The sequence below is a fragment of the Podarcis erhardii genome (assembly GCF_964252035.2).
Source record: "Podarcis erhardii genome assembly, chromosome: 14".
NCBI lineage: Eukaryota > Metazoa > Chordata > Lepidosauria > Squamata > Lacertidae > Podarcis > Podarcis erhardii.
Window position 1 is genome coordinate 1295649 of NC_138503.1, and position 20058 is coordinate 1315706.

Consider the following 20058-nt stretch of genomic DNA (forward strand, 5'->3'; position numbering starts at 1 on the left):
ATTTTATGATATGTATTGGTATAATTCGGATTAACTAATGTGATATGATTGGATTGTTAAATGGAAAACTTAATAAAAATTATTTTTTTAAAAAGTAAAATAACCCTCTTGATCCCCTTGACCATGCTCATTGCATAACAAAAGGTTATGCTTAATTATAAGTTCACAAAGATATTTCCCAGTGTGGTTAGAGGTGGTGTCCATTGCTGCCCTCTGACAGATTTCGGGTTTGTCCTCCAAGTTTAGTCCAGATAATATTGTATTTTGTGGGGAAACAAGGCCAATCCAGGCATTGAAGTCGTCTCCCAAGACAAGCCAAGGGTTGGGAGACAGAGAGTCTATACTTTCGAGTAGTTGGGAGCAACTAGTCATTCCTCAGGAGCTGAAAAGCACCAATGATTTGCAGGAGCTTGAGAAAAACTCAGCGTTGAAATGGACTTTTTACCAGTGATTTCTTGTGGGGATTCAGAGTTCTTACTTATAATTGGGATTTTGTATTAGGTTGTACACAGTGTTTTTTCCCTAGAAAAATAGGTCCCGGTACTCAGCATGAAGTTGTAACCGTAAGTGCCGCACTTTTTAACAACAAAAAAGAGGTGCTGGTACTGCGTACCCTTGAGTGCCCCCTGGGAAAAAAGCCCTGGTTGTACACTTGTTTTGGGTGATACAGAGAGACTTTTAAAGGAGTGTTTCAGCTAAAGTGCTGCCTTTTTGGGTTTCTTTTTAAAAGAGAAGCAAATCTGCAAGTTGCTCATGCATTCTGTCTGTCTGCAGGAGAACCCCTTCCGGGAGAGGATTGTCCACTCCTTTTCGGACGATGACGAGGGGAGCCTCAGCTTCAATGACTTTGTTGACATGTTCTCTGTACTCAGCGAAACGGCCCCTCGAGAGCTCAAAGCAATCTACGCCTTCAAGGTCTATGGTAAGGAGAGGAATTGGCATTGGGTTAGAACATCGACCAGAAGGGAAGGGAATTTTGTTTTGGTCCATTTCAGATTTATATTTAATAAAATTTATACACTGCTTAATTGTAAATAAAAATGTAATAAATAAATAAGTGATAAATTAGAAACAGATTAAAACACACAACAAAGTTCTACATATCAGCGTAGGCTTGTCTACACAAAAAGATTTTAGCAGGCGCAGAAAGAGTTCAGTGAAGGCTGAGGTCAATAGACAGGGAGTTCCAAAGTATAGGTTCTGCCACACTAAGATACAGATTTTTTTACAATGCGGAATGAATATTATGCGACACCTCTGGCAGTTCTACAGATTGAAGCAGCTGAAGGGGCATATGTGAAGTAAAGCGATCTCATGGGTAAACTGCATGGCAGGGGTTGGACTAGATGACCCTCAAGGGTCCCTTCCAACTCTATGATTCCCTCAGCTTCCTGGGGGTGCTGTGTAGTTGGAAATGGTGCATTCACTCTTGCCTTATGGAACAACTGCATTTTTTTAAAAAAATAAAACCTTGGGCTTCTGAGAAGCAACCTTCTCAGAAGCATATAATTGATTTAGTATAACAACTGCTTTTAAATTTCACCAAAGCATTTTTTGGGTGGGGTGGGGGCCCGATATTTAAAAAAAAAAAGCTTTCTGATTTATTTTCTTTATTTCAGAATGACCTACCAGATGCCAGAGCTTTTGCAAATAAATCCACGCCGACTGTTTTACTGACAATTACCCAACATGCTAAATGTCATTCTGCAGCTCTATAATTAAATAGGGCTGATGCTAATCCTGCTTCTTGGGCCAAAGACAATAAAACAAATCAATGCAATGGCCTTTTAATTGCCATTCTCTTATGCATTTGCAAGATTAATCGGCAAGCACCTGGTGTAGAGCAGCCAACACCTGCCGAATTCGCCCCCTTGGACTGCTGTTTTGTAAAGTGGAACTGGGGAGGACTGTAATGGTCACTTAATGGTTACTTGGAAAAGTCGCCCCTGTAGCTCTAAACTCTGTGGACCCCCCCCCCTTTACAGAAGGCTGTAAAGCCTTCTGGGCCACAGACCTGAGCCTTCCCCAAGCAGATGAGGAGCCGTGAACAGGGGCAGGAAGCAGGTGAAGTCATGGTCTCTCCTCAGCTCTGAACTGTGGCCACAGCCACAACATACATTGAATGCACATGGCTTCCTCCAGGCATCCTGGGAACTGTAGCTGTGAGGGGGCAAACTATGGTTCCCAAGCCCAAGTGCTTTAAATTTGATTTGAATTATGATCTGGATATGACCCATGAATCGTGATGGCTAAGAGTGGGACCTTCATGCCCACTTCTCAATTCCAGTTGCTGGGGGACAAACAGTCCCCATTGGTGGGATTTTCAGAGGTATCTGGTTGGCAGGATTCTGGATGAATGGTTCAGTCCAGCAGAGCTCTTCTGATATTCCTGACTGAGATAACGTTCACACATTCTTTAGTCACCTGCCATCCAGGGGTTCCCTTTGGGCTTACGGTGTCCTTGGAGAAGAGGCATATCGACCACCTGTTTTCTCCCATCTTTGCTTGCCCAGATTTTAACACAGACAACTTCATTTGTAAATCTGATCTGGAAAAAACCCTCAACAATTTGACAAAAGAAGAGCTGACAGAGGAAGAGGTGAGCCTGGTCTGCGAAAAAGTGATCGACGAAGCGGATATGGATGGTGATGGCAAGCTTGGATTTTCTGATTTTGAAAACATGATTTCCAAAGCACCTGATTTCCTCAGGTACGTGTATAAGCATTTGCAATGCTCCCAGAATTGATTGACTTCCCCTCACCCCCCAGCTTCCATTCCCCCCTTTATTCCCTTTGCATATAACTATTTTTCTTCACTTAATTTCAATTTCATTTTCACATCCTAATTTTACCTTTAGTTCATAAATGCTACAACAATCCTGCTAATGTTTCAACATTTTTACAGTGTTCTTTAAAATACTCTATAATTTCCCCCCATTTTTGATTAAATTTTCCTTCATCTTGGTGCCTGATCTTCACAGTTAATTTTGCCATTTCGGCATAGTCTATCATCTTAGTCTTCCATTCTTCTTTCATTGGGACGTCCTCTTCTTTCCACTTCTGGGCAAGTAGCATTCTGGCAGCTGTGGTTACCTACATAAATAGTCTCTTTTGCTTCTTTGGCACTTCATCTCCTAATATTTTGAAACATTTTTTTTTCATTTCATTGTATATCATTTCCCAGAAGCCTTTTACCTTTTTGCATGTCCACCACATATGAAAAAATGTACCTTCTTTTTCTTTACATTTCCAGCATAAGTTAGATGAGTTTTTATACATCTTAGCAAGTTTTACAGGTGTTAAATACCATCTATACATCATTTTCATATAGTTTTCTTTTAGCGAACTACATGCCGTGAATTTTAAATTTTCTTTCCACAGCTTTCCCCATGATTCTAATGGGAGCAGGCTTTCCTTTCAGGATGGGATGAGGGCATTGCTTCTGTAGTGTTGTTTGCAGATGTGTGGAGAGGAGTAGAGCATAACATAAAGGAAGGTGCAGTCAGGATCCTGAAGATACTGGGTTGTAGCCAATGTAGCGCCAAGTTAAAATCACTTAGCAGTTGTACTTACTGTGTCGGTGAAATGCTTTGCACCAGTGGAATGTAGCTGAGCAAGAGAACACCTACCGTAAGCAAGTTGCTGGCAATTTTGTGGTGCCATAGTGTCAGGCCTGGTCGTTGTCCTCTTCAGATCGCCACACAAACGCTTCTTGTTCTTTTATAAAACTTTTTATTGCGTATTAACAAAACAATCTTATAAACGGTTCTTAACTATTCTTCCTCAGAGTCACTTCTTTCAGATCCCTTCTGAGCTCTGCTTCTCCGTGACCAGCCACCCTCAAAATGGCGAAGGCGCCCTTCCCTTCGCTTTCCCCCTCTTTTTTCTACCCTCCTGGCTAGAGCTGGCCTGTATCTCCCCTCCTCCCAATCTGAGCTAGAACTGAACCCTTGCCTTTCCTGGGAACAGCCGGTCCCTCCCTGTTGTTCCTCCTGTTCTCTTCTATTAGATTCACTGCTCTCCTTCCCCCCCTTGGGGAATGCTTTCTCCCTCTGAGAAACTGGAAACTTCTAACTCTTCACTGACACATAGATCATGAAAAGGGTTGTTCAATGGGTTTAACCTAATGCAACAGCTGTACTGAATTCCTCTTTGCACAACATCAACACTCACCCATCTGCTAGTGTTCTTGCACGAGTGGACACAGAATGGTGGCTACAGACCATTGGCTGCATTCTGCCCCACAACACTCTAGAGACAGGAAAAGGATAAAGCCACCGCTCAGATATCTCCAGATGGAACTTGCAAGCTCCTTTTGAAGATAGGGTTTTACTCCTGCGAGGTGAAGTTAAGAAATCCAGGAATTTAGCATCACTGCAATGGGGCAGCAGCACATGCACATGCCTACGCACACCCACACCCACCCACTAGACAGGACTGCCCAAGAGGTAGTAGCAAAAGACCGGAGTTTGGGTTTGTTCTTATTTGGGATTTGCTTAATGGGGGAATGCAATTACAGGTATAACAAGATTCAGAGTTTCAGCACAGCCTTTCCCCAAACAGTTCCTACTGCTTAAGTGGTGTATTGAGTTGAAAAAAATTAATTAAATTAGGATTGATGAATCAAATGCTGTGGTTCAAATACCACCTTCTCTCCCTTTTTGGAACTGAAATAGTCAGCATTACCGGAACAGGTACTTATTTTAGGAGTTACGTAACATACATTGAATATACACTAAAAGCAGAAAGATATTCATATAAAATAAAAGTTAAATATTCTAACTGTATGATTAAACAGAACCACCAATCGGATTATGATACTTTTTTTAAAAAGAAGAAAGCTCCCTTGTATATTTGATTTGACTTGCTTTTAAGTGGTAACAACTAGGCTCATTACTAAACAAGAAAGTTGTAGCACATCTCCATTGATAAATTTTAACTTATTTTACCCAAAGAACCACAAATTTTATTCATTTTTTTATTTATTGCGGGACTGCAAGGCTTCTTTCTGGAATTCACTCAACTTTCCACTGAACTACAGTTCCAGGGGGCTTTGGGATTGAAATACAGGCCTACCAATCATAGGAAGGCACCTTATGTTGAATCAAACTATTGGTTGATCAGCCTTAGGATTATTGACTCTAATTTGAGCCTGTGAGGATTCCTCCACCCATCTAGCTGGGACTAATTGCCCTTTTCCAGAACTGTCTCATGCAGTGACCCTGATCACCAAACTTGCTCATTTGATTCTTCCCCTTTCGCTTGCTTTGCATCATTCATGTTTATTAAATTAAATTAAATGGCTGGCCTTTCTTTAAAACAATGAACTTCCTTGATGCAATGCCCAGAAGGCACTATGTAAATTAAACAAATAGTCATGGAAGGAGATGGGATGAGGATTGGGGTGGAGAAGAAAGCACTCTAACTCCATTGTGTTAAATTCATTGTTGCCTTCTCTCTGTCTTCCTGTCATTATCTATCTAGAGGTCCTAGGATGGGTTACAATAGTATAGTGTAAAAAGATGAAACCATTGCATTACATGCAAGAATGTTGGTTTGACGACATAAGGATCCACACTCGCCATTGAACTTTGGAAACAGCAGATAATTCCTGTAAATGGCGGGGTGAAGAGTTCTAGATTGGCCTCCTCTGTGTGCAGAGACATTTGGGGTACATGGATTCAATCCTGCGAGCCTCCTGCCAACCCCTTTCTGCACTTTAAAGAGGCGCTGTCCAAACACCTGCTGACCCCCCCCCCCAGCTGCTTGTGAAATGTAGGCCTTCTGGCACAGGGGCTCTGGGTCGCAATCTGGACAGATAGCTTGACTAGGCAGAGTTGATCAAATCATTCTAAACACACTTTTAAAGCACATGCTCTCTCCCAAAGAATCCTGGGAACTGTAGCTTGTTAAGGATGCTGGGAATTGTAACCCAGTGAGGGGTAAACTACACCTCCCAAGAATCTTTCTCTGTGGTGGGGGAGCCGTGTTAAATGTATTTTGTGGATATGTTGGTCTTTTGCATCCAAAATATTGGACTGGCCTTTATAATCCCTCCCCCCTAAGTGCACGCTATCTCTGAGAATGACAGCAATCCCAGAGGGTTTTAAATTACTCCATAAAAGAGGAAGAGTTGGCGCCAGAGGAACCCAGCATCTTTGAGTTACTGTCCTGCTGCTTCTGTATATTGTTACTTTCATTACTCCTTGTAATATTAGTCAGCTTTATCTCAGTACATCTGGGCTGGCTTTGTTTATACTGCACAGGGAACTTACCAGATCATGATTGCCTCTCTCTTCCAAGTTCTTACGTGCATATTTTCGAAAGGATTTCACTCTTTGAAATCTTTTTTGTTTTTCTTTTGTTTTGCAAAAGCAGATATGCATAGAAGTACTGGAGGGATCTGGTAAAGTCATCTAGTTCACCCCCCAACCCAGCTCAATGCAGGAAATCCAGATGTTGGCCATATCCGCAGTGGACAACAGGTCACAGGAAATATAAAACAACAATGAAACAATTGGTTCGTCTAGCTCCATATGACCTACCCAGACTGGCAGCAGTTCTCCAAGGTTTCAGATGGGAGACGTTTAAAGTCCGGGGATTCAACCTGAGACCTTCTGCATGCAAAGCAGATGCTGCACCCCTGGAGCTGCAGCCCTTCCCTCTAAGCGCGGAAGAGGAAAACTAAAAAAACTCCAATGACAACCCATCCCTCTGCTCTAATAGCTGGCCAGGACAGAGGAAATTGTCTGTGCTGGACAGAGTCCAGAAGTAGGAATAAGTTGTAAATGACTGAGGCAGTGGCTGGTTCAGAAAATTTGATCCCTGTAGGTTTATTTCACTTTAAAAAAATGTTATCATTTTGAGGCTGCTTGTATTTTAATGGACCCATTAGCACTCAGAGCTGGCCATGGCTTAAGTGTTCTGTTCTACAAGACTGGTTACATTTCCCACAGGAAATTGTTTTATAAATCATTGTGGAAGCTAAAACTCTTTTTTATTTTTTAAAAAACAGATCTGTATGGATTGGTACAGGTGGTGCAGCAATAGCTTCAGCAGAGACCGACAGTGCCTTGCCCAGGGTTATCTGAAACCCTGATAGCAACCTGGCTTGATTACTGCATTGCATGGCTATGTGGTTGCCCTTGGAAGCTATTTTTGCTACTGCATAAAGTGGCACAGCCAAGTTACTGACTGACACCAGCTCCTCTGATAATGCCAAGGTTGCAGGTTCAATTCCCACCTGGTACAGCTGGGGTTGGGCTAGATGATCCTCGGGGTCCCTTCCAACTCTAGAATTCTAGAATTCTAGAACCACCCTCAGACCTCTAGGTATAGGGCGGTATATAAATTCAAACAACAACAGAATGCTATGGTTCTATGATCTTTACCAGTCTCTGGTTTGCTTTCATGTACAGTGGTACCTCGGGTTACAATGCTTCAGGCTACATACACTTCAGGTTACAGACTCCGCTAACCCATAAATAGTGCTTCAGGTTAAGAACTTTGCTTCAGGATGAGAACAGAAATTATGCTCTGGTGGCGCGGCGGCAGCAGGAGGCCCCATTAGCTAAAGTGGTGCTTCAGGTTAAGAACAGTTTCAGGTTAAGTACGGACCTCCGGAACGAATTAAGTACTTAACCCAAGGTACCACTGTACAATTCAAGGTGCTGTTTGCCCAGGGGTGTTGCAAGTATTTGAAGGGGGGGCTCCAAGATGTGAGCCCACTGTTCAGATATTTGTGACAAAATATTTAATCCACTACACACACACCTGAGTTTTGTTTGTACTTCATTTATTTACTGCATTTATATCTCACCTTTGTCAGCTCTTCCAAAGCGATGCTTCTGCTCTGCTGTTACCTTGAATCTTGTTTATGTCTCTGCAGCACCTTCCATATACGAATCTGAAAATGTTGGGCTGAGCTGCTGGGAATAATTTGACGCCTGTCCTGCCTCTCTGAATCTCAAGCACTGCATGTGTTTGCAGGGGGAGGGGGCCTACATGTCAGCCTCCTCCTCTGAATTCTGTAACAGAGGAGTGAACAAATCTCAGAGTTTCACAGTAACGAAGAGAAGAAGCTGTTTCTCTGGAATGAACCTGTGGAGACATTTGGCTCCCCCCACCTTCACCGTTGGCCAGTGATGTGGCAGGCAGATGAAAAGTTGTGGGGTGGCCACATTGTTTTAACCAGACCAGATGCTGCTCGGTGTGTCTCCCTGCAATTTTTATATTTGTAAAGATTTGATATTGTTGTCCCTCCAAGCAAAAAGGAAAGAGCGATCTAGCAGAGACTCCCAGAAGGTAATGGATAAACATAAAAACCAGCCTTACAGGAGGTGTCTCCACCGTTGCGTAGCACCGTCTGTCTGGAGCTGTCACCTGACACAGATGGATGTGGCTGCATCCGTGATCATGGAAGATGGGTGTCCGTGCCCAGGGAGCCACTGGGCTGGCTTTAGGTGCTTAAGCAACCAGTATTGTATGGATGCTCACATCCTGAAGAAACTTGAAACATTTATCTTTTTTTTTTTTTTAAAGTCATATATTAGCAAACAATTCTTCTTCAAATGGACTCTTTTTGAATCATCTTGCTGGCATCCAATGAGGGTCTCATTTAGTTTCATATTCAATTCAATAATTCTGACATATTGCAAAACAACAACAACCACACACACAAGATGAAGCCAAGAATATACTCATGAAAAAGTAAAGCGGAAGTACATCACCAAGAATAAGGACATCTCCTGCTTTTTAAAGAAAGCCAGCTATGCAATCTTCCTCCTCAAATGCATGGCAGCAACCCCTGACTCTTGGCTCTCATACCCTCTCTACAAAACCAGCTTCCTTCCTTTTCTTTTCATGCCCAGTCTTGGCTGAAAACTGGGGCAGGATGACAATCACACATGTACAATAACTGTTCTCTAACAGTCTTATAGAAGGGCTCTGATACATATTTGTGGCTTCTGTATCCAAGTTGTCCATGATTAAACTACTCCTGATTTTATTCTTCTTGGTGGTTTTTTGGCCTGGTATAACGAGAATGATTTCTGAAATTAGTTCTGGAATAGGAGCTTTAATATTCATTGCATTTATATCCCACATTTTTTATTCAAGATAGCGTAGATGGTTCTTTCCCTCCTCATTTATTCCCCACAACAACCCTGTGAGGTAGGCTAGGCAGAGAGGTAGTGACTGGCCCAAGGTTACCCAATTTGTATAACTTCAAATAAATAGGTAAATATGGTTTTTGCTGCTAAGGATATCTCTAAACATCAGACCTGATACTTCTATGTCAGCAGAACCGTCTGACTGAGCAGATAGGACGTTCTAGAAAAGCATGCATGCCTTGTGATGGGAAAAGGGACTTCTGCAAAAATGCAACCATTGCAGCTCAGAGTAGGAAACAATGAGGTTTCGTAACACGGCGGAAGAAGACTGTTAGGAAGCCAAGCTGCTGGTGGTTCTCATTTAGTGATCTTTAGTACAGGTTGAGGCTCAGAGTGACAGTTCAAGCACAGTGCTCAGAATTTAGTCTTCTTTTCTGCAAACAGGAATCTTCTGGGCTTATCACTCTGGTAGGGAAATGAATTACATGAAGGTTTATTTCAAAAGGAAGGCAGAGAGAGATTTCTAGGTAGTCTACCGAGCAGTTCTGCACGAGGGTAATTGAAAAGGCAAGTTTTGCACCCTGGAAAGTTCATCTTCAGCTTGGATTTTAATCTGAGCTGGGGAAGAAATCAGGGCTCTTTCCCCACTTCCCACCTGCCACACCTCCTTCAGAACAGCCCCTCCTCTTTACTGCTGTTCCAGCAGGGGCATCATGGGAGGGACGGAATCATAGAATCATGGAATTGTGGAGTTGGAAGGGACCCCAAGGATCATGTAGTTGAAGTCCCTGCATTGCAAAATATGCAGCTGACTCATAAGGAGATCAAACCAGCAATTTTGGTGTTATCAGCACCACAAACTATCCAATTGAGCTAACGCAAAACTCTTTCCCCGCTCCCTTTTGCCTTGCATGCTGCTATGCTGTGACCCAGACACCAGCCGCACTGGGAAGTATGAATTTCTCAGCGTTTCTGACCTTGCTAACTGCATTTCCCAGCCAGGTGCCTAATTTGCAGCTGAAGCAGTGTGCTGGGCACCAGAAAGGCATGGGGCGGGAATGGAGAGCAGGAAAAACTTCTATTCCAACACTCTGCTGCCACCACTGGAGCAGCAAAAACAGATAAGGGAAGTGGGCACATGTTGGGATCTGGGGGAAGGATTGGGCCCTGTTCCATCCTGGGTGACACCAAAGGGGTGCAAGTGCAACCGGATCTGATTTGGATTGGTGCTGGGTTTGGATGAGCGGAGCTATTTTATGCAAGCTGAGTAGAGTTTACCTTTTGGCTTGCCTTGCATTCTGCTTCTTTTCCAGGACTGAAGTGAATTTGTTCATAGGTGTTCTCTGCAGGGAAGACATTCCTTTTTGAGGAAAAGGCTTTGGAGAACGGATCAGGGCTCTTTTTGCATGGATTCACAGTATAGACCTGTGCCTTAGAGGATCTCCCAGTCTTCACAGAGATTTGATCATAAGTCTCTTTGGGCTGTATTAGTGAAGACTGGAGAAGCTTTTCTGAATTGGGGTCATGGGTGATGCCCTTTGACCAAGTAAAAGGAATCTGTTCATAAGTATTGCTTGCCTCATCAAGATCATCACCATGGAGGGGTGCTGTGGATTTAGGGTGTTTCATCTTAATAATCTGCCCATGCATGTTTCCCCTTGGCAAATCTGGCAAACTCTGGGGGTGGTTTGGTTCCTGAGGCTCTTTCTCAAACACAAGAGAGCTGGCATAGGCTGCAAATAGAGACTGCGACCCCCAGAGTTCTGAGGAGGTCACAGGCTTATTAGGTAACTTAGGAGACAGCTTGGGAGGAGCTGAGGCAGGAGGGTTTAGCATTGCTTTCTTGGGTGTAGCAACAGAGGATGGACCACTGGTGGGGGCAGGGAATGCCAAACAGCTCTTGTCTTGGTCTCGGCTAATTATGGAGTAAGTAGTTTCTGGATGGGAGTTTTCTGTGACTTTTTTGCCATATAGACTATCAGATTGCTTAGTCAATGCAAACACGGTACTTGTTTTTTTCTTGTAGGGAGAGGCACTAGCTTGGCCGGGTTCTTCAGGCTTTGGCAAACGGTCCACCAACACTTTGCACATGTCTTTTGGCACCTCCAGGCTCCTGTTGTCTAAGGGGTGTTTCTTCACTGCTGAATAAGCAATGCTTCCTTCGGTTCCAAAGTCTTCCTCAAAGGTTTCTGCTATTAGCAAGCAGCTCTTGTCTGGCACCAGTGGGGCTGCTTCGGGGTCCTGCTGAGATGGAAAGGGGCAGGAAAGCAAGAAGAAATGGCTGAGATTAATGTCCAGTTCTTAAACAAGGATTTCAAGATGAGAGAGGACAGTGATCTTTTCAAAGAACATCAAAAAGAGCTCTAGTGAGTCAGGCCATTGGCTTATCCATTCCAGCATCCTGTTCCCACAGTGGCCAACTGGATGCCTATGGGAAGCCCTGAGGCAGGACCTGAGCACAGCTCTCCACTTCTGATTTCCAGCAACCAGCATTTGGAGGCATATCACGCCCCCCCCCCCCAGTAGAGGTACAACACAGCCATCCTGCCTCGTAGTCAGTAGGGGTGGAGAAAGAAGTTTGATTCAGTTCACATTTCAAGGAACCTACATAAAGAATTTCACTGGCTGCTGGCTATGTTCCTGGTTTTGGTGTGTGAAGCCCTATAGAGCTTGGGATCAGGATACCTGAAAGATGGTCTCATCCCTTCTATACCTAGTTGATCACTAGGCTCTTCAGGTGAGGGTGACCAGCAGATGCCATCTTACCAGAAGGTCCATTCTGCGCAACATAGGAACCAGGCCTTTTGTGTGGTCGCACCTCCTCTTTGGAATTTCCTCCCCTTGAATATTAGGCATTGCCTCTCTTACCTTTTTGGCACCTACTGAAGACCTTCCTCTTCCAACTTTTAAGTAGAGCAAGGGTTTGCCTCTTTTAGTAATTGGTCTATTTAAAGCCATTTAAACTACTGAAAACCACTGCCAGCATCTTTCTAACAGTAGCCACTCAGAGCTTTTTCCTCAAGAAAAATCTACCTCTGGGCTCAGCTTCCGGTTCTCCCTTGACAAAGACTCCTGCTGCTCCTGAAGCTTTTTCCTGGGTGTCGCTGACTGGGGGCTGCTGTCTTCTTTTGCTGGCCTGGGGGCTGGTGAGCTGCCAGACACTTCTCTGGTCAGCTCCGAAGTGCTTGCAGAGCTTTGCTGGAAAGCTCTTGGCTGATGCACAGAGATTTCATCATAGATGCTTCTTTCCTCTTGCTATCAGGGTATGGAAAAGAAATAGAAAGGGGGATAACAGTAGTTAGATTTGCAAGAGGATTTGGAGGAAAAATGGAATGCTGAATTAGATGGACCCTTGCTCCAGGGAATATGTCACTTTCAGTTTTTCTCAACTTTTCATTTTCCCAGCCTTAAATGTTAACACAGAGTTTTCAGGCAGCTGTAGAAGTTAAATGAATCCTTTCCTGGAGCATCCCTGCAGTTGAAAGAATACAAAGCCCAGTGTCCCTTGACCCCCATAACCTCCTTGTCCACCCCACACCCCTCAAACTACAGCCCCCCCGGCCTGCCTGCACCCTGCCAGCTACAGCCTTCGAACCACCCCAACACCCCCAGGGCCTGCTCCTTCTCAGGGTCTCCTTATTGTTTTTATTCAGCATGGCAGCTGGATGGGGGGCTGCCAGGGGGCTGCCAGGCCGGAGAGTCAAAGCTTCCCACGGTGGCACTGGCAGTGTCAGCAGTGGTGCCCCCCCTTGTGCCACTCCCCCTTTCTCTTCCCCCGGGCCTGGTGCAAGACTTTCCCCTCTTTCCCTCCACCCACCTTCTCCAACTTGGGCAGAGGAGGTGGCGGTGGAGGAGGAGAAGGCCTCACTTGGCAACTCTCTCTACCTCTGCTTCCCCCAACACCAAGCCATTTGCGGTTAGCGTATCTCTATGAAGATGGGAATTTGGGACTCTGTATGAGAAAGTGAGAAGCCGTGATGGCCTAAGGGTTTTTGTGACGGTCCCGGCATTTTGGGGGCAGTTGGAGACTATGCCCTAGACTTGTGTTTTCTAGTCCAACCTTCAGGATCAAACTCCAATAACAAAGTTATAATAAAACATAAAAACAACACAGAAGATCAAACATGAAAATGCACCCCCAACCCCCCAATAAACCCCAACAAAATTCAGCAAATTATATCAGAAAGTTAAAATAGGCTATAAAATGTGTTGAAACATCTGGGCACATAAAGAGGAGCTTATCCAATTGTAGGGTACCATCACGTCCAGATGAACGGGATTGCTGATCGCATTGCTGTACTTGGCTAAAAGCAACAGGATTTTTGCTTTTGGCAAAATGTAATGCTCAGAGCAGCAATTCAGTTCACAGGATGACTATAGGAAGGATTATATTTTTGAAACAAAGTCTCTAATGCTTGACTCACATTTGGACAGGCCGTAGTCAGATTTTCTCCGAAAGGCTCTATCTTGGAAGTCTGGTAGTAGCTTATGAGCTCCGCAAGGCTTGGATGGGTCTGGGTGTCCCCTGATATGACATAACATCCATTCCGTTGACAACTGATGACAAAATGGCGGCATCGATCTTTTCCCCTGCGGTCAAAAGAAGTGCCCCTTTTAGGACTAGGCAGAGAGGAATTTCCACTGGTCTAGGAGTGTGGGCAAGGGGAGCAGAAGATCTGGGCGCATTGTTAGCGACAGGTCCTGTACCCTTAGGCAGCTACTAAGTCCGCTTCAGAGAACATGATTCATGTCCTTGACTGGGACGGGGGCAACTCAGCTCCATGCACAGCCTGCAAACAGGGCTTGACCAGGGATGCTTCCAATGTCCTCCTCATTCAAATTTCAACCTGAATTAGCAAAGCACTTAGTCCATACAATCACTCCATACATTTAAAAATATATATTTTATTTTAATAATAATAATAATTTTATTATTTATATCCTGCACATCTGACTGGGTTGCCCCAATACAATAGAAATGTTTGAGAGATTCAGAAATGAACAATAGCTTTCCTGTTTGACACCGTATGGTCCACAACTCAATACAGCATACATGTAAAGCATTATTATACCACTTTTAACAGTCACGGAGAAGCCTGGGAACTGTAGTTTATAGTTTATCAAGGGTGCTGATCTCACAGAGCTGCAGTTTCCAGCACCCATAACAAACTACAGTTCCCAGGATGCTCCATGCCTGTAAAAGTTCTTTAAGCGTATGATTTGGAGGTAGCCCCAGTTGATCTTTTGTTATTCTGGGTTTCCTAACTTTGTCTCGATTACTGTGCACCCAGGTTGGCAGCCATCGCCATGTCTTGTGGCAGTGAGTTCCAGAGTTTAACTATTTTCTCTGTTCAGAAGTGCTTATTTCCGTCTGTCCCAAATTTCTCACCATTTAGCTTTGGTGGACAATCCCTGGTTCTAGTATTAATGAGAAAGAATGAAAAACGTCTCTCCCGTCAGTTTCTCCACAACAGACATGCTTTTATAAACTACTATCGTGCCCCCGACCTGCTTCACTTTTTCTTCCTAAACTAAAAAGCCACAAATGATTGTGACCTTTCCTCACACAGGAGTTGCTCTAGACCCCCATCATATTGGTTGCTCTGCTTTGCATTGTCCACTTCTCTCCAATAGCCTTTTTTAGTTACTGCCACCAGAACTGCTGGCATTTGCGGGTAAAGCCAACACATTAACACGTCTGAATTTGCATGAGTACCTCTTTCACCATTTGTGGTATGACTAGCAAACTATCTGAATGGTCTCGATTAGCATCAGGAGTCAGTTTTCTCTGAACAATTGGCTGCTCTTATGTCACAGAAAGTGATGCTTTGAAGGTGAGCCAGGCTCCACAACAGGACTGGGGAATCCTCCAGTGGTCGCTGGGCTGCAGCTCCCAGCATTATTGGCCCATGGTCCCACTGGCTACGGCTGTGGGGAGCTGGAGTCCATCACCACCTGGAGGCCAGCCCTGCTCTGTAACAAAACTGGCAGCACCAGAGCTTCAAGGTCTCACAGTTGTGGGGCGGAGGTGTCCTGTCCATGACCTGGCCATGCTGAGGTCATCACAAATGGCACCCTGAGAGGAGAAGGAACTTTCCCACAAACCAACTCAGAAGCCTGTAAAAATCCATGGAGAATAAGGCTATCAAGGGCTGCTAGCCACACCAGTCACTATACAGTTTTTCAGAAGGTGGCTAAAAGAAGGCAGAAATAGTTCCTGCTGAAACTCTACTGGCATGGAGTTCCACAGGGCAAGCTGCCAGAGGGAAGCTGCCATATCCCATATACTTACCAAACAATCGCTTAAGGATGGTAGACCAGGATCCATCCCCACCCCACTTATAAACCTACGGCCAAAATAATCATTTCAGTGTCAACAGAGCCAAACAATATCACCAATGGATCTCACCACCTGTAGATGAAACCTGCAGAATTTGATCCAAAATCAACCCACAGTAAATCCACTGAAGTTAATGGACATGCCTAACTTAGTTCCACTCATTTCAGCAGGTCTGTTCTGAGTAGAACTTGATTCAATTCAGTCTTAGGAGGGACAACTGAGAGTATTGCATCACAGTATTGCATTTCCTCCTGATTGCAGTCAGTGGCCTCAAATTACATGCATCTCTGGAATTTGTTCCCTGTTGCCCCATCATTCCTTCTCTTTCCAGTGCTCGGGTGACACATGCTGCTCCCTAAGTAGTCTACCTAAGACCATCTACACACAAGAGAGAAAGCTTTCAGGAGGCTTGAAGGGGCCCAGGGCTTTCAGAAGAACACTAAATTTATATAGAGGCAGCAACCCTTGGGGTGGCCATCCACCCAAACCACCCCATGGGGACTGAGTGGCCACAGAAAGCGGACTGCCTATTGGAGGAGAATGGCAGAGAGCGAGAGCAGTGATTCTACATGATGTTCTGCTGGAAGTCCAAAACAAACAAACAAAAACCCAGTATAAGACAATTTGAAAATGGTGACATTTTCCAGCCCAAAGAGACAATCTAAACTCAAAAGCTTACCTGTAGGAGAGGATGTATCCAAACAATCTCTCATTTAATCGGATGAGAAAACTGCCAAAGCTTTTTTCTTTCAGCTGCTCTTCAGTTTGCCTGAACAAAGAGACAGCTTCTTTTATAATGTCACAGCCTGATTTGGTACAGAAGTAGAGGCTAGACATGAAAGATTCTGTCAGCTTATGTTTTTTCTCCATTTCTCATTTTTCCAATTGTAAATTCAGTTCTTAACATTTCCACATCAGTTTGCATTTTTTAAAAGTCCTCAAGAAAAGTGGATCTAATAAATCCTATCCCGATGATCTACTCACTAACCCACAACAACCCTATCATGGACTCTCCTGTTAAGCACATTTTCTTTTCTTAATAAAAAGAGAAAGGTACAAAACCAGCAACCTCCCATCAGTCCCAAATCATCTACTTCAAAACACAGTGGCAATTAACTAAAACATTCATTTCAGTGCTTTTCTTCTTACTTCCTTGTAATGAATCCATGGAACCATTCCGGCAAGCTGCCGTCCTGTAACATAAGAGGAACTTGCGTCTGCAGAAACCACTTCAGCACCAGGTCCTTGAGCATCTCGGACGGCTGGTTCTCAATTTCCAGGGTGGCTTCCATCCCTCAAGCAAATTGCAGTGCCTATTATTTATCCAGAGATGGAAATAGCTGAAAGAGGGAGGGGAGGAAAGGAGGAGTTGCGTGGTCTGTATAATAGCCTCCTAGAGATCTCATTTGCTTACAGCTTTCTCTTCCAAAGAGTAAAAATATAAACAGAGGATCATGTTTCCTCAATAGCAGCGATAGCATGCAACTTTACTTTGGGGCAACTCATGTGACTTTCAAATTGTCTGACAGAGCCTGAACCTCTAGCTATTGTATTTTGTTGCATTTTTATCCCACCTTTTTCTCCAAGGAGCTCTATGTGACACATCCAGCTCTCCTACTCCTTATTAATTTCCACAACAGCCCTGTGAGGTAGGCCTGAGGTCACCCAGTGAGTTTCACCGCTGAGTGGGGAAGCAAACTCTGGTCTCCCAGGTCACAGTCCAACACTCTAACCATTGCACTTCACTGTTAGCAGAGGTCCAGCAGCTCTTCTTGTTAACCTAGTGATCCAATCAGTGTCAATGCACCCCATGCCAAATCCTGGCCAATGCACTAACAAGGCCCACATGTGACCCCAAGCAGCATATTCAGAAGCATATCAGTTGCAACAGGGGAGGCAGAACCCAGCCATCATGGCTGTAGCCATTAGGAATGCGGGGAGAAATTGGAATCCGTTCTCAGTTAAAGGTGGACCTACATAAAGAATGGAAAGAACTGTACCGGCTGCCGAGCTAAGGTCAGGGTGCTGGCTTTGGTGTGTATCACTTGGAACTGGAAGCAGCGTCTCATCCCTTATTTCCAATTGATATCCAATTGATCAATGAGCACTGCAAGGGAGCATCTCCTGCAAATGCCGTCTGCTCAGGAGGCCCATCTATGCAATGTTGGAATTGGGCCTTTTGTGTGGTGGCTCCTCCCCTTGGGAATCCCCTCCCTGTGAATATTAGGCAGGTGCCATCTCTGTTGCCTTTAAGCCTCCACCGAAGATCTTCCTCTTCCAGCAAGCCTTTTAAGTTGGGATCTTTCCTAGTCCAGATCCATACTGGAATTGTTTACAAGATGTTACTCATCATTGCCAGCCCAGGGCTCCATTGGGCAGAAGGCTGGGATGTAAATTTAATAAGCAAACAAAGAACAAACAAGCACTATTAGGGTGGATAACATTTTTCAGGCCAAGGGCCACATTGTGCCATGGTCAACCCTCCAGGGGCCACATGCCAACATTCTGTTTTTTAAAAAGTACACTAGATGGGGTTCTGCAGGGTTGTCACAAAAACCTTTTCACATCAAAGAGTCAAAGCAGGAAGAGCCAAAATTTTGTTTTTTAAAATATAATTTTGAGGGTTTCTCTGGTGAACTACAAAAACGTTGTGTGTGTGTGTATGAGCAGTGACGGAGCTTCATGCTATGGCACCGTGGGGGGGGGCAGAGACCAGGTGGGGCAGGGCTGGCACACGTCCTGAGGGCATGGTGTGCCGCCTGCAGGGGCGTGATGCGCATCCTGGGGGCGTGACGTGCCACCTGCGGGGGCATGGCGCCCAGCGCGGGAGGGGGGCAGCTGCGATGGCACCCCACTGGGATCATGCTGCCGGGGGTGGTGCGCTCCCCCCGGACTCCTCTTCCTTTGCCAGTGCGCACAAGTGCACATGTGTAGCTCACAGCCTGTTGTTTTGCCAACCCTGATATAGTAACACTTGGAGAGGTGTTCAGACAGTGCCAACTAGTGGCCACTAAGAGGAACACCATACTTCCAGGGGCCATTTTTTTGTACCCCACCCCAGAAATGCACCTCCTAGGTCTAGAAAACTGGCAAAATATGCCTGTGTGAGAAAGCATTTCATTTTCAGCAGGCACAGGAGGAAAAAACTTAGTTTGCTCACTTCCCCTTGTTCTGCACAGCTGTTAAAAGTGTGCACAAAATAGCATGCCTCCTTCTGTGTTCCCCAGAACTCTTCTCAGGCTGGATGGCAAAGACCGGGGTTTTTCCATGGGGTGTGTGGAACTGGCAGGACCCTAAGCAGAGTCTTTGTATTTGGCCAGGCTCAAGATGGGAATGTTGGAGGCTGTAGCAGATGCTCCAACGAGGTTCCGTTTGGTTACCCCAAGGGCTGCTGGGGTGATGGAGCAGACAGTGGTTGATTTTCCCACCTCTGGAAATGTAAAGCCCAACCACTGCTCAGTTCTGTCTCCATTGGAGCCAAAACACCCAGATAATTTGAAAAGGTATATTAGCTTTTCTTTTCTCCTGATCATCTCACCCCCTTCAAAATGGAAGCAGGCAATGTATCTGCATTTGAATAAAGTCCGTTACACTTTTGCATGGTGTTCCTTCGTTTGCAAATCTGCTAAAAATAGGGAAAACATGAACTCTTTCCTTATTGGCTCCTTTTCGTATTAGATGAGGCACTGTGGGCTCGGCACTGCAGACTGACCCTGTCTTTGCATGGCACGCCAGAGGCAAGGGCCCCAAACTGCTTCAGTGGGAGAGATGGGAAGCAGGGCTCATGCCATCAACTGCTGAAGGCCAGCTCTGACAGGCAGCTGCTACCTCCGAACGGTTTCCATTTCAGCCAGTTCTTATAAGAACTACTTATTTGACTTTGGGGATTGGTTTTCTTCTTCCCTCCCGGGTCCTTTTTCCTTTTGTGTTGTGCCTTCTAGATTGTAAGCCTGTTGGCTGGGACTGCCTTATTTTAACTGATTGCTTGTAACATCCTCTGGAAGCTTAGTTGGGTGAAGAGAGTGATAGAAATAATCTAAATAAGCAAATAAATGCCAGAGAGTGCCATGAAGCCTCTTTCAAGTGAAAGGTGTACTGGGTCAAAAGGAGACCATGAGAGGGATCACCTGCAACTTTTCTTTCCTTCTCCTTGAAACATGGGGCTACTAATCTGATTAGGTGAGCGATGATGAGGAAATGGGGGCTTTGACCTTCAGCACATTTCCCCTCAATCTACTTCCCCTCTCTTCCCCCATTAGCTATAATTTCTGCAAAGGGCCAAAGCAGGTGCAACATCTGGATTGAGACTGCCTCATCCCCCGCATACCCAGCCGATCTCTGCACTCTGCTGGAGAAGGCATCTTGCAGATCCTATAGCAGCGGTAGGCAACCTAAGGCCCATGGGCCACAAGTGGCCCGCAGGGGTCGTTTAACGGGGCCATGAGCCGCCCCCGAACTGAGCTGCCTGCTCGGCGAGTCCCCACGTGCTGTGCTAAACTGGCACAGCGTGGTGCGGGGACTCGGTTCCGCTGCGCTGGAAATCGCATCTGCACATGCGCAGATGCTGGAAATCGTGGGCGCGTATGCTCACACGCGCATGCAATCGGGC

The 20058-nt window shown here is 45.1% G+C and overlaps 2 protein-coding genes across 7 annotated transcripts in view; one reads left to right on the top strand and one right to left on the bottom strand.

Moving 5' to 3' along the window:
- CIB2 (calcium and integrin binding family member 2) overlaps positions 1 to 9006 on the top strand; it is a 59450-nt gene extending 50444 nt beyond the window's left edge. For 2 of the 4 annotated variants that reach the window (XM_081839359.1, XM_081839361.1), the window contains 3 exons: positions 775 to 922; positions 2514 to 2709; positions 7888 to 9006. In XM_081839359.1, coding sequence (XP_081695485.1) covers positions 775 to 922; positions 2514 to 2709; positions 7888 to 7909 — 366 coding nt within the window. In that variant the 3' untranslated portion in view covers positions 7910 to 9006. Of the gene's footprint in view, positions 1 to 774; positions 923 to 2513; positions 3659 to 7887 lie in introns of those variants that run through there. The other 2 variants (XM_081839358.1, XM_081839360.1) reach the window with 1 other exon arrangement.
- Positions 9007 to 9227: 221 nt separating this feature from the next.
- On the bottom strand, positions 9228 to 16751 carry SH2D7 (SH2 domain containing 7). Of its 3 annotated transcripts, none has more exons than XM_081840407.1 (6): positions 16599 to 16751; positions 16129 to 16218; positions 13534 to 13699; positions 12143 to 12364; positions 10388 to 11350; positions 9228 to 9897 (listed from the first exon to the last, which is right to left on the bottom strand). In XM_081840407.1, exons 1-6 carry the CDS (start codon positions 16739 to 16741, stop codon positions 9838 to 9840), a joined length of 1644 nt encoding a protein of 547 aa, XP_081696533.1. In that variant the 5' UTR covers positions 16742 to 16751; the 3' UTR covers positions 9228 to 9837. The 3 variants fall into 3 exon arrangements, with proteins under 3 accessions (XP_081696533.1, XP_081696534.1, XP_081696532.1); XM_081840408.1 differs by having other exon boundaries at positions 9228 to 9574; positions 10388 to 11353; XM_081840406.1 differs by having other exon boundaries at positions 10388 to 11353.
- Between the last annotated feature and the right edge of the window lie 3307 nt (positions 16752 to 20058).